The sequence below is a fragment of the Idiotropiscis lumnitzeri genome, chromosome 17 (assembly GCF_059441095.1).
Source record: "Idiotropiscis lumnitzeri isolate Australia: NSW breed Sydney's pygmy pipehorse chromosome 17, RoL_Ilum_1.0, whole genome shotgun sequence".
Lineage (NCBI taxonomy): Eukaryota > Metazoa > Chordata > Actinopteri > Syngnathiformes > Syngnathidae > Idiotropiscis > Idiotropiscis lumnitzeri.
Genome location: NC_142407.1, coordinates 12,021,886 through 12,034,827, shown reverse-complemented (window position 1 = coordinate 12,034,827; position 12,942 = coordinate 12,021,886). Strand labels below are relative to the sequence as shown.

The following is a 12,942-nucleotide window of genomic DNA, read 5'->3' as shown; positions in this document are numbered from 1 at the left end:
CACACCTTCCAAAATGCTCCGTTTCAGCTCCAAAGCATTATAAAAGAAAAAAAATCATTCCGCTGCGATTCATCACACAAAAAAAGGTGAAAGACGTGTCAAACGATGAGCGTGGGGCAGCATACCCTGACTCCTCTAATCTCTCCAAATAAACACTTCTCCCTCCCCCTGGATTCACATCTGGGCTCTGGTGTTATCACAGAAAGCCTCCACTGCCCAGACACCAGCCCAGTCGGCTTCATGTGCTCAGGATACGCACGCACACGCACACGCACACGCGCGCGCGCGCGTACGCACACTCAATCATATCTTAGCCGGAGTCCCACGGAGGAAACAGAATGCCAGGGAAGGAAGCGTTGAAGTCAGTGGGAAAGCAGATTTCTCCTCAAGTCGACACGGTTCCTTTTCTCTGAGAGGGGCCGAGGGAAAGACGACTTCAGAGAAGATAAAGTGGCCGCTTTACCGCAGTAACAAAAAGAACTTTTTTTGGCGGGGGGGGATCGCTCCACGGATACCAACGACCACTGGAACTGGAATTCCACAGAAGACGTTCATCAGGAGGAAATTCTTGGAATTCTCTTCATCCGTGATTTAGCACCTCGAGAACTTTAGGAGTCCCTTCGATTTGTGTGGCATCAAAGTGCAGGAGGACACACACGTCATCGGGTTAAACCCCACAGTGAGTAGAATTGAAGTAGAAGATCACACTTTTAAACGAAAACTTGGACGAGAACAAAATTATATGTTATATGTAATATTTTTATTTTACGGAAAGTATTTCCAAATGGTATCAAGTCTTTAAAATGAAAATACATTCCTAATTGTGTTTCTAAAATGAAAATATAATAATAAAGAAGCTGTTCCTCGTGCATCCCAACTGTTCACGTCGGCACACACATGCTAATGTTTTTGCCAGTGATTGTTAAACGAGAAATGGAAATACAAGCTGTTGCAACAAAACAAAACGAACATAAAACAAAAAAGGAAAAAAAAACAGTCATCAACGCAATAACATTGTTCTGACTGATTAGTGATTAGAGGAATTTTTCGGCAGCTGCTCGGACTCATTGTTCTTGGTTATCCTGAAGTGTGGAGGTGGGGTCGCCAGAGCCCATTTCCTTGCACTTCAAACTATACTTTGCCGCCGTGCTTTTCCACATCGTTGCTACCACTGCACAAAGTCGAAAAAAATATGGAAAAAAAAACTTTAAATTGATTGCAAGGGGAATTGAAAAATGGAATCGAAATAATATATATGGTAAAAAGCCCTTATTTTTTATAGTTATGTAAAATGGATGCAATATTTTTGGTACATTTTCTTCCAATGTACTTGCAGGACACTAAGGTTATTTTTATACAATTTATCCAACTGACCATTTTGTGGCCCTGCGGCGAATAAGAGGCCCACGCTTTCAGCCTGCTCGTTGCAGACCCAGAGGCCCCTCATTGTAAATATTCAATCTTTTGTGCACCCCCCTCACAAAATTCAGCATCTCTTCTTTTCTCTGCTGCAGTTCCCCACCAGAAACATGAGTCTGTCACGAAACGGCACATTGGAGAAGACATCGGAGCCTCCCCACTCCGAACCCAGCTCCCCCTCGAGAGGGGCCGGGGTGGTGGTGCCCCCACCGTACTCCACGGGCGGGAGCGACGCCCCCGACCCCCCACTGGAGTTGAGGGGCTCTCTGGACTGCTGGGCCTGCTCCGTCCTGGTCACGGCTCAGAATCTGGTCATCGCAGCGATAAACGGCCTGTTGGCCGGCATCGTGTTTGGCACCATCCTCACCCCAGCGCTCGTCATGATTATATTCGGCTTCCTGTGCCACTCCACGGTCAGTCTAATGCGCTCATTAAGTGGTGATGCTCAACCTTTTTTGGAGCCAAGGCACATGAGAAAATTTTTTTTAAATCTCACAAAACCACAACAAAAGTCACAAGCAGCATAGATTGAATTGTTTTTCCTGTCTGTATACGTCGCCGGCATAGCTAGATGAACAAAGTTACATTATTTATATGGCACACTGCTTACGAATCATTTTTCTACGCCTCACCAGCCACCTGCAAGTTGAACGGTTATAGTGATGTGCGGGATATTTTTTCTCAGTGACTTGATACTGTTTTTATAAGTTTTCCTGGGACTTCCTGGAGATTAGGTTTTAATCTTTTGCAGCTGTGACTCATAGCGTTGATGACTTTGTGCAGCAGACTAAATTACATTTAGTCAGTATGAGAACTGTATAGAGAATTGTCAGAATCAGAATCCAAATGCCCTTCATTGCCATTGTACTCAGTGTACAATGAGTTTGAAGAGCTTCCCAGTGCAAATATAATAAAGAATTTAAATAAATATATAAATTAAATTAATTATAGATTAAATAAATAAAAAATATCAATTTCATTATTTATTTATTTATTTATTTATTTATTTATTTATGAAAATATTTAATCAAAAACATTCAGCAGTTAATCATAATATACTAATAATAATAATATAAATGCCCAAATATGTTTGGAATTGCCTATGGAAATCATAGGATGGCAGCAAATCACTGCTTTTGTCACAATGAAACTCCACATTTCATGTCAACATAGTTCCTCAGCGCAAATATGCCACAAGATGGCAGAAGAACACAGAATTCTGCCTAAATAAAGCTCCTAAATTCCTTTCAACATAGTTCCTTAGCACCAGGATGCCTCAAAATGACTCCAAAGTAATACATTTATTGCTTTGAGCCAAAGAACAAAAACAGCAAATACGTAAAAAAAAATTAAAAAAAGGGGATTTGCGAATGCCAAACTATGAATATGCAGGCGTTCACTATATTCGGTGATACACGTCTACCTAATGAAGTGTCCAGTGAGAGTATTTCTGATGTGTTGCTCTTTCTTGGGCTTGAAGTTTAATCAGCCGATGCATCAATACAAGGCGATAGAATCATGTGATTTCTTTGTTTGTAAATGACGATGGACAAGGGTTGCCATTTAAAAATGAGTGTCCTACAAAAATGAAAAAATGGAATCTTAAGCTGTGCTTGTGCATGTGACTCGTTCAGGTGCAGCCCCACGGTACCTCAGTGTACTGCTCAGACCTGTTGGATGATCCGGGCTGTGTCGCGCTGCTGGTCGTCGGCTTTCTGCTGCTCACACCTCTGCTGGTCCTGGCGCTGGCGGCCTTCTGCCGCCTGGCTCGCCACCTCCAACTGGGCCTGTGCTTCATTCCCTACAGCAGGGCCGTGTACAAGAACCTCCCTGCCGCTCGCAGCAGGGAGGCCGGAGTGGCCGGCTGCTGTGGCATGCCGGAAACCTCGGAGAGAGAGGGGAAGGGCAGCGTTTGGGTGTAAAGAGTGGTGACCTCTGACGTTAGAAGACAGATTTTTTTTAAAATTTTTTTAATAGAGGCTATCCTTGCTTAATGAAGCGGATGGTCATTTTTTAATCCGTTGTAAAAATCAATCCACCGCAGTCTGTCATTGCAAATGGATGTTAAGGTAACAGTTTTGCATACTATTCCTGTATTTTATAAGATATTTTTTCCAATAAAACCTTATTCTGATGTCAAGACTTTGGCCTGAGAACAAAAAGTAAATTCAATGTACTGTTTGTTGTTCGAGGGAAAAAAGCTGTGTCAAATATGACTACCGGTACTTTCTTCTCATTCTTGTCCAACTTAATTACATGCCAATTTGTAAACCTCACTTCACTCAAAATAAGTTCAGTGTGTTGACACAATTTACAATGTAGTCATCACAAATTATTCTTGGAGCAATTTAGCAAAAAAAATCTATAAATATCCTAATTGGATTGGAGGTTGGAAAAAGTAAAAAGCCTAAGTAGTAAAAGGAACTACACAACAGACGCTCAATCTGGGTGTTCTTACACCCCACGGCCACTAGATGGCCCCCGAAAACTTTGTATCGTCCTATGAGGGCACGATTGAAAAAAAAAATGAGTTGAGACAGAATGACTGACACAAGGAGTGACAAAAGAGATGTAAAAATCCTTTATTCACATAAATTACAGACAATGTTTAAGGATTTGAGTTTCTTCAATGGGGTTATAAAAATGACTCTTGCATTCGAATGAGATATTATCAAATGTAGTTCTGTAGTTCGCATTAGACAAGGACTTGGAGAGTCATCGTGTTGTGGACAGATGTGTTGAGTTAACAAGGCTGGTTGTTGATGTTTGTCAATAATTTGTGATGTGGCGCTTTGTATGGTGCTGTGAATGCGCCGGGTTGCAGGGTGCCACGGCCATCCTCATCCACTTGACCCATGATGATGTAGTTGGCGCCTGTGGTGGAATAACAAGAAGGACCAAGTTCAATTGAGGATTTTGATGGTGTGTGAAACATTGGATGTGCATATGTGTGTGTACCTCTGCGAAGCAACGGGCACTTTCTGCATTGTGACACCAAACGAACCGACATGGCCTCTCCGACTTGCGTGATCGTTAGCCGCCCTGCCTTGTAAGTCTTAATGACGGATACCCCAATGAGGAGGGTGCCCCGGGGCCCGGGGGCCAGAGACGTCACCTTCCCGGTTATCACTACAAAAAAAAGTGAGTGTGGTGAGAAGGCAGGATTTAATTGGTTTTTACCTCCACCAAGCATGAAAGCGACGCACAAATGGGTTCGAAAACCATTAGAGCTTTTATTGGATATACAGACATTCCTCAGGTTTTATAGCACACCAGTTTTTATTCCACAACTGCCTTTCAATACTGTATGATATTTTCATTTTTTGTTTTTAAGTCTTACTTATAAAAGCTCGAGCAATAATTTTACAATGCTTTGTAATTTATGGCGTTTAAAGAAAATAATTCCACCGGTTGTTGAAACAAATCCTTTAATCCTAAATATTACTAAATATATTGCTGCATTATATATCATCATTATTAATATTAATATCAATAGAATTATTTATTTATTTATCTATTTATTTATTATTATTATTCATTTTATGAAAACCTTATTTGTTAGAGAAAATGAGGGTCTGATTCGGAATCATAAAAATAATTAATTTAAAACAGTACATTTAACATTTTTTTAAAATGGCTCAGGAATTATAATCAATGATTTAAATATTTTGAATATTTAAAAAAAATACAAAATATTTTATATACACATTTTTTATTTATTTATTTATTTATTTTCAGATAATTTACCAATGATCTGAACCATTTGTCTGATTTAAAAATCAAATCTGGCCCTTTAGTACAAGATGTTTGGTTTAATAGGTTGACTTACCAAATTCACTGGCACAGAACATAGGCTTGATTGTTCCGTCTCTTTTACACACTTTGGCACATAGTGGATTCTGAGCGACTACAAAAAAAAAAATACATTTAAAAAAAAAAAACAGTACCGTATGCCAAAATAGCACAAGACGGCGCTTCACTCACCAGGTCGTCCTCCATTTGGTCTCGAGTCAACCACTCTCCCGGCCTGACCCGTGGTACCGGCCCCACGTCCATTGGTGGGCTTGACACGTTTGGGTTGCTTCGTTGGTTCCGGTGGAGGAGGGGGCACATATTTGGTTGTGGCGACAGCCGGCGGCGCAGCAATAGTTGGGATTACACGTGCGGCGGGTTTGACAGCAGGCCTCGCTGGATTGGACCTCGTATCAGCACCGGCACTGTGCACTACAGCTGTGTCAGCACCACGGGGGATGCTTGTGTAAGTAGCCAGAAAGCCATCAGATGTCACGCTGAGGTCGGATACAAACTGGACCAGGAGCACGTTGCCGCTGGTTGTGATAGGCCTGCATAGAAAAAGAGCATGACCGAGAATTTGGGGCTGGTTCAGTAAAATAAGAAAAAATTTGAATCCGTTTTGTTATTCTTACTGTGGTGCTTGATCTCCACAAAATTTTCCTATCAGGCGTGAGTCATCTTTCTCTCCGCCATTAAAGAAGGCCACGTAGTCGAAGCGGCAGTAGGTATCCGCCTCCAAGACAAATTTACCAAATTTAACCTGGATTACCTGTCAAGCAAACAGAAATAATTAAGCACCAACATTTGAAAGGGATTTGTGCAGGTTATGTCGCAAACCTTATCAGGCTCCACAGTAATGAGCCAAGAGCAGCTAGTTCCTGGCGGATACTTCTTATTGGGCCAGTTTGGCGTCATGATCTCGCCCTGAGATTTTGTTGTCTTTCCCCCGCAGAACTGCTGATCTAAAACAATCCACAAAAAACAAGAGGATTTTTTTAAAACTAAGATAACAGCACATTGCAATGCTCCGTTTTGATGCATTTAGGAAAAAAATATTTCCCACCTGTAATCTAAATCACATTCAAATAATATAATATAATATAATATAATTACACTGTGGGCCAAATTTTGCCCGCGGGCCAGAGTTTGACACCTATGCGTTAGGGAGTCAAGATGAAGGCGCACAAATAAAAACATCCAAGGGTGTATTTTGCAAACATCTGAAATCTGTTGAGCACTTGTGGGAAATTGTGGCTGCTGTGGCAAGACTCCTCCCCCATTATTTCACTGATGAATTTATATTGTTCATCTGTTCTGAGGATGTAAAAAAAAAAAAAACTGAGGACCTACCCTCAGCATATGGCGTGGCACCACTGAAGTAGGCCACAAACCCTCGACCGTGGGTCTCTTCATCTGTCACCATCTCCAACATCATCGTATTGGTGGTGGAAATAAGAGCGCCGGGCCGGAAGGTTCCACAGAAACGACCCAGTTTTTGCACCGTGTTGGATTTGCCGTTATAAACATCCAGGTAGTCATATCGACATTGCGAGTCGGCCTCCAGGTCGAAAATGCGGAAGGTGAGGATGACCACTTTCCCTTCCGGGACCTGGCGAGCAGAGAAGAGATTCAAAGATGAACAGGATGGCGTTCGTGCGGCGTTTTGGGCTTGTTGCAGCGCGACTCACTGTGATGACCCATGCGCATTTGCTGTTTGGTTTGTAATGACTCGGGAAGCCCTCACTGCCGACAAATCCCGAATCTGCAACAAGTGATCCTCCACAGTGGAACACGGGCCTGTGATAAACGTCGTGAGGAGACAGTCCAGTATAAACAAGCGTTGGCAAAGTAACAAGAATTGCATGAATGCACAATCTCGGCCCGCAAGTTTTACAATATTTACGGAAACTCCCATTGGGAGTCGCAAACTGTGAATCGCTTTTGCCAAAAGCTGAAGTTTGGAATTTTTGGAAAGAAAATTGATTCGTCTTTGTCAGCCAAGGTTGGAATTTGAATGCATTCCAAGTATTGTAACTAGAAAGAAATAAATTAAACTAATATTCTTCAGTTGACTCTTTCAACCGCGTCGTTATGGTGTCGTAAACATTTTAAAGAGCGCTGTGGGTGTCTGAGATAATTACACACAAAGGAGCAGTTCTTGTGTACACATGTACAAATTTGTAGTAGCAGAGTCAGCAAGGGTCGGTTTCTGATTTGAAGTTACTTTGAGGTTAATGGCTTTATTGCGGCAAGGTCATTAAAGATAGATAAAGAAAAATACACAAGAAAGTGATGTAAGTTTTTACATGAAACTTTTTACACACTCGCTTTTGTTAAATGCGACCAGGATTCTGGTTCACAAGGTTGCATTCCCTCACACAAAACGTTTTTTTTTTTTTTTTTACACATCATGTGTCATTTCCAGCAAAAAGAACGGTATGAAGCAAGACAGCAGAACCCCCCCCCCTCCCTCAAAAAAAAAAAAAGTCATACACTTTGTGATTACAGCCAAAATGTCCAGAGCTGGAGCCAAGCCGCTCGGCTTCGACCCCACGGGTAGCAGCGAAAACATTAACATCTGGTGGCTCGGCCATTGTAGACGCTAAAAAAAAAAAAAAAGAAAAAAAAAAAGAAAACAACTCTGCGCCCATTCAAACAAACCAACTGGAAAGCTTTCAAATGAAGAGATGGAAAAAAATTCAGACCAAGACTCAAATTTGGAGCGTCAACATTGTTTATAACCGTTAATTCATCTTCTTGCCTTCCATTACAAATTCACACACACCTTCACCGAGCCGCGTGACCTCACCTGGTGTAATTGGTCTGCTGCGCCTGCGTCCATCCCAAAGTCAGCGACAGGAGCAAGGAGATGCCCCACATATGGCCGGCGGACACCATGATGCACTCACTGCGATACTATTTGAAGAGAGGGCAGTTTGCAGCGTGAGGCAAGAGGTTCAGGAGCAGGGTTGAAGGAGGAGGAAGAGGAGGAGGAGGAGGTGGGTGGGTGGAGCCACTTGAGGACCGCAGGGGGGCGGGGGGGGGGGCGGAGAAGGGGTTTGATACTTCGAGAAAGGATAAAGAGTAAAAAAGTGATGCTAAAAGGATCGAAAGATTGGGAGAAAGAGCCCAGGGGGGGTGATAAGCCGAGGGAGGAAGGGAGTAGAAGGCTTGAATTAGAGCCAGATGTTTTCCCCATAAGAACACAGGTTCGGATAGAACAAGGGATGGGGGGCTCGGTAGGGGGCCGTGCTCCTGTGGGATCTCTATTTCATATTATCATAAAACAAATGAAGTATTCTTAAATCGTATCGCCCTCCAAAGCTCAGGATGTCCTTTGACTCCACACAGAGTGTGAGCCGGAGGGTGTCTGTCATAACATACACACACACACACACACACACGCACATAACCCCCTGCAATCCTCCCAAAACAACACTGACACCGCAGTGGAGGAGTTTTCTTGGATGAGTCAACCCTCTCGACACCGCTGAGGCCTGCAGCGGGTAAGCTGTTCCAATAAATGCTGTAAAAAAAAAAAAAAAAAATTGCTTTCATGCACTGATGACCTGCAACTGCTTGATCAGAGTTTGGAACAACCAATAAAAAGTTCAGTTCAGTTCCGTTTACATGTTGCATATTACTTAAAAATCACAATTTTTTTTTGTTTTATTCTGATTTGATGTTTCGCTACGTACTGGTCACTGCCGTGCTGTTTTTCTTCAAAAGTGAAGTCCTGATAAAGAGAATGAGTATGGTGGAGGGTCAAGGCAAGGAAAGAGTTCTGCAATAACTCCAGATTGGCATGCTTTCAGTTTGTCAAGAGTTGCGGGGAATCGCAGTGGGGCTGAGAGGGGAGGATTGAAAAAAAAATCTGAGGAAAAACAACTGGAAGAAGAAAGATGTGACTCAGCGACATTCGAAAAGTTGCTTGTGATGCATTTGCAAATGTTGGCCCTCTATTTGTTTATTCTGCGTTTTTTTTTCACCTTTCACAGCAGGAAAATGAAGTGATGAACTAATTGTCTGAGAATCCCATCTGTTCTCTGTCAGTTTGGTTCCACTCCAATTCACTCTGCTATGAAGGAATAAAAACCAAAAACAAAACAAAACAAAAAAAACAAGCAAACCGCAAAACATGGTCTTTAACTCATGTAGCATATGAAAGTTTGTAGAAACGTGCTCACGACATTCTAACAGAACCTAATGTTTTCAATCGGGCTCCAGGGAAAACATGAAAATGTTGACAACTTTGAGTTGACAGTTTAGAATGTTAGGAAAACTGATAACAAACAAACTCTGCCAAACTCTGACTTCCAAGAAACAGCTGGAGAAAAATCAAGCACGTCTAACTAGAATCTGAAGAAAAAAAAACAAGCTTTTTGCCGACCGTGTGCCAGGAAGCGAGGCGCAAATCTTCTGATGTCACCGTTAGAGCAACACAACTGACATAATAACACAAAATATATCGTTTATTTTTTGCGCCGCTTTCAAAGAAAAAAGCTGAATCTCATCCTTTAGTAAATTTAGTGATAGGAATAGTAAAGAAAGTCAATTGTTTTTCTATCTGTTGGTTTGATTTTATTTCAAACGCAGATATATGACTACGGGTCTCAATTGACAGGAGGCAAAGTGTAGAGAAACTCAACACCATTTTCTTTTGTCTATATGGCAACCCATCGAAATACATGACTTGATCCAAAATGAATGCAATTGACGTTGAAAATGCAAATGAAGCACACTTAATGTATTCCAGTTTTTGCTTCGTAATCTTCTAATCTTCATTTTCGTCTCATTTGAAATCTGGAGGAGTGTGAGGTGTCACAGGGGAGAAAGCTCAGGCCATTTTGATTGTTTTTTTTTTAACCGTAACCACGTAAGAAATCCAGCTTCTAATGCAAAATTGTGGAAAACATCGCCACCTATAGGCGAGATAGCGCAATTGTGATCTTTTCAAGTGGAATGCGAAGCGGAATTAAACTTCCGCGTCTAGCAAGATTTTGGAAACCGGAGCGAACTGTGACGTAGCCGTGAGATTGTTACTTTACTGACATCTGGTGGTTAAACTGCGTAACCGCAACCTGGCAGTGCATAGGTTTCGCTTACCAGTGTGTTTCCACTTGAGGATCGTGTGTCGTAGGTCACGTGACGCACACCACACACAGGATGTGAAGAGACCGATTATCGGTGTTGTTTACTAGTTTTCATAAATTGCTTTACAGCCACTTCACTTGGATAATTTCAGTTTATAATTTTTGTCACTTGTGTAACACACTGACTGGATCAAAGTCATATGGGCGTGCACTTGCAACAACAATGTATTTTGCACACACACACACACACACACAAAGAAAGCACCATTGGCCACAAGACACTTGTTTTCCAATATACATATATTTTATGATGTTCATCAATATATTAAGACATTGATAGATTTACACTACAATTACTTTATACAATTTAGTTTTCCATTCAGTTTCCTCTCCTTTACATCGAGCCAACCTTGTTCAGTGTCTAATCCCATATTAAATGACAGCACAACATATCTATCAATAAATAAAAGCTAAACAAAAAAATATATGACTGAGCACATTGCCCATGATCCTCCAGTCGGGTCCCTCCAGTAAGACCAGACAAACAGGGGCAATGCAGACCAGTATGCCAAAAACCCCAGTCCCAAAGAGAAATTAAAATCTTTCCTCCAAAATAAATATATTCAAAAAAAAAATACAGCATCGTGTGGATACAAACAGCAATCTGATGTAAACAACAGAATTAGTCTTAAACTTTCTGGACAATTGAAGGTAAAAATCCTTCTCCTCCCTGTTGACTTGAGCCGTCTTTACCTCTACCAATCGGTGCTGACACAAAATTCTGATACATCGGGAGTTTTGTTTTCTTCTTAAATCAATGCACAATAATAATAAAAAAGTGGGCATAGAAACCAAAACATCTATTTCTGTATATTTTGTGGAAAATTGTAAGTCGTCAAGTGACCATTCAGAAACTCAATAGGTTCCCTCCTAAAACTACACTCAACCCATTTGGAGTGACATTTGTATTTTTTAACAATAGCTCATTCAAAGTTGATTAATATGCTGATTACAAGCTCACAAAGAAATAAAAGCAAGAAAAAAAAAACACTTTGTTGCAAAGACTTCCGGATCCCCCACAAATGGGCTGAGTGCAGCTGAAATTTGAGACAGCTGAACATTTCACAAGGACGACAACGGGCAATATTCTCATTTAGAACAAATGCGCTCCCCAAAAGAATGACAACAACGAACAGAAAGTGCCACACTGTTCAAATATAGGTGCGCGCCTTTTCGCACAATACGGTAAAGCAACGTGAAGAGACAGCACTCGCTTCATTTTCTCCATTGTGATCAAATTGGTTGCGTAATCACAGGACGACAGCTGGATTTGATGGAATAACACGTGTCCTACCCCAATCAGAAGTGTCATGTCACCTCAGCAGGATGGCTAAACGAGACACATTTATACTTTGCTAATTCACTTTTTTTTTGTCCCCGTAGACTCTGAAAAACAAAAAGTCCCCCCTTTACCCTCAAAACACGTTCATACGACAACACCTAATTTGGATTTGCGTCCAATCGTTAGAGCTACTTAAATGTTTTGTACTATGAAAGTCTGCAGAAATGGGGAACAAAAAAAACGAGGCTGTGCTATTATTATGAGTTCAAGGATCCTGCGTCTAAAATCTGCTTACAGATGCAATCGTTTTGTTTGGACTTGAACACACGAGGTGTTGGGAGAATTGATGCATGCGGTCCCGAACATTTTGGTTGAACTTGCATAAAGTAGAATGATGGCACACTCACTCGCCTCACTGACATATTCTAAAAGGTCCCGTAATCAAAGTATTCGATGGTTTGGACTGAACCTGCTCCTCTCCATTTGTTTTTGATAGCAATCGTCTGCACAAGCCCAGACGTAATAATAATGCCTTTATTAGTCCCACAATGGGGAAATTCGAGATTCGCACCCAGGCCTCCTGGGGAGACTGGGTCCTGAACGCGGCGCCTTAGACCACTCGGCCATCCTGGCAGCCACGAGATTCCAGACGTGAGGTCTTTGGTCATCTTTTCACTTGTCGTGTGCCCCACCCCCCCCCTCGCTATCCTTGTGTACTACAGTGGGCAAGGAAACAAAACGTGCCTTCACTCAAGAGATTTAAACGGCCTAATCTGTCGGGATAAACTGGGGATATTCCTGGGGTAGAGCTATTCTAACACACACCACATTAATGCACCTGCACACGCTCACACACAGCACGATTCCGAATCAGTAACGAGGAAAGGCGGTCCATCAAGCGAGCTGGTTGCCAACATAAAAACCCCAAGGCTCCTAAGTACACTTAATTAATACACTAAATTTGAACTATTGCGGGTTATGACTGAGACTGAACGCTAATGCTAAAGCTCGTTTGCTATGAATCTGGACCTAAAAATGACAGCGAGTGCAACTATTGCTCTGTTACTCATCAAGTCGCCAAAGGGGCCGTTTGCATCATCCCAGACCACATGCATGAGTTTTACAACCGTTCACGAAAGGGTGCCGTGACTGACAACTGCGATGAACAAAGAGAAGCACCCCCCCCCCCTGCGTGCCCCGCCCCCTTCAGCAGCTTGTTGCTTGGCAGTGTATAACGCACACACAGCTGAATTGTAAAAACGGAAACACACACACCAGACAGAAGCAGAGGAA

At 42.0% G+C, this 12,942-nt stretch overlaps 2 protein-coding genes across 2 annotated transcripts; one reads left to right on the top strand and one right to left on the bottom strand.

Moving 5' to 3' along the window:
- Positions 1–207: 207 nt before the first annotated feature.
- On the top strand, positions 208–3,553 carry tmem88a (transmembrane protein 88 a). The gene is made up of 3 exons (XM_088279816.1): positions 208–679; positions 1,515–1,832; positions 3,054–3,553. Exons 2-3 carry the CDS (start codon positions 1,530–1,532, stop codon positions 3,339–3,341), a joined length of 591 nt encoding a protein of 196 aa, XP_088135942.1. The 5' UTR covers positions 208–679; positions 1,515–1,529; the 3' UTR covers positions 3,342–3,553.
- Positions 3,554–3,985: 432 nt separating this feature from the next.
- pcolcea (procollagen C-endopeptidase enhancer a) lies at positions 3,986–8,189 on the bottom strand. The gene is made up of 9 exons (XM_088280332.1): positions 8,024–8,189; positions 6,903–7,011; positions 6,565–6,823; positions 6,052–6,176; positions 5,847–5,983; positions 5,404–5,762; positions 5,249–5,326; positions 4,378–4,548; positions 3,986–4,293 (listed from the first exon to the last, which is right to left on the bottom strand). Exons 1-9 carry the CDS (start codon positions 8,110–8,112, stop codon positions 4,163–4,165), a joined length of 1,458 nt encoding a protein of 485 aa, XP_088136458.1. The 5' UTR covers positions 8,113–8,189; the 3' UTR covers positions 3,986–4,162.
- Between the last annotated feature and the right edge of the window lie 4,753 nt (positions 8,190–12,942).

What these genes read in the sequence shown, in the direction of transcription:
- pcolcea (XM_088280332.1), bottom strand. Translation starts at nt 8,112, where the DNA reads ATGGTGTCCGCCGGCCATATGTGGGGCATCTCCTTGCTCCTGTCGCTG. An exon ending in CAGCAGACCAATTACACCAG is followed by an intron (nt 7,012 to 8,023) that starts GTGAGGTCACGC and finishes CGTTTATCACAG; the next exon opens with GCCCGTGTTCCACTGTGGAG. An exon ending in TTACTGTGGAGCCTGATAAG is followed by an intron (nt 5,984 to 6,051) that starts GTTTGCGACATA and finishes TTTGCTTGACAG; the next exon opens with GTAATCCAGGTTAAATTTGG.
- tmem88a (XM_088279816.1), top strand. Translation starts at nt 1,530, where the DNA reads ATGAGTCTGTCACGAAACGGCACATTGGAGAAGACATCGGAGCCTCCC. An exon ending in GCTTCCTGTGCCACTCCACG is followed by an intron (nt 1,833 to 3,053) that starts GTCAGTCTAATG and finishes TGACTCGTTCAG; the next exon opens with GTGCAGCCCCACGGTACCTC.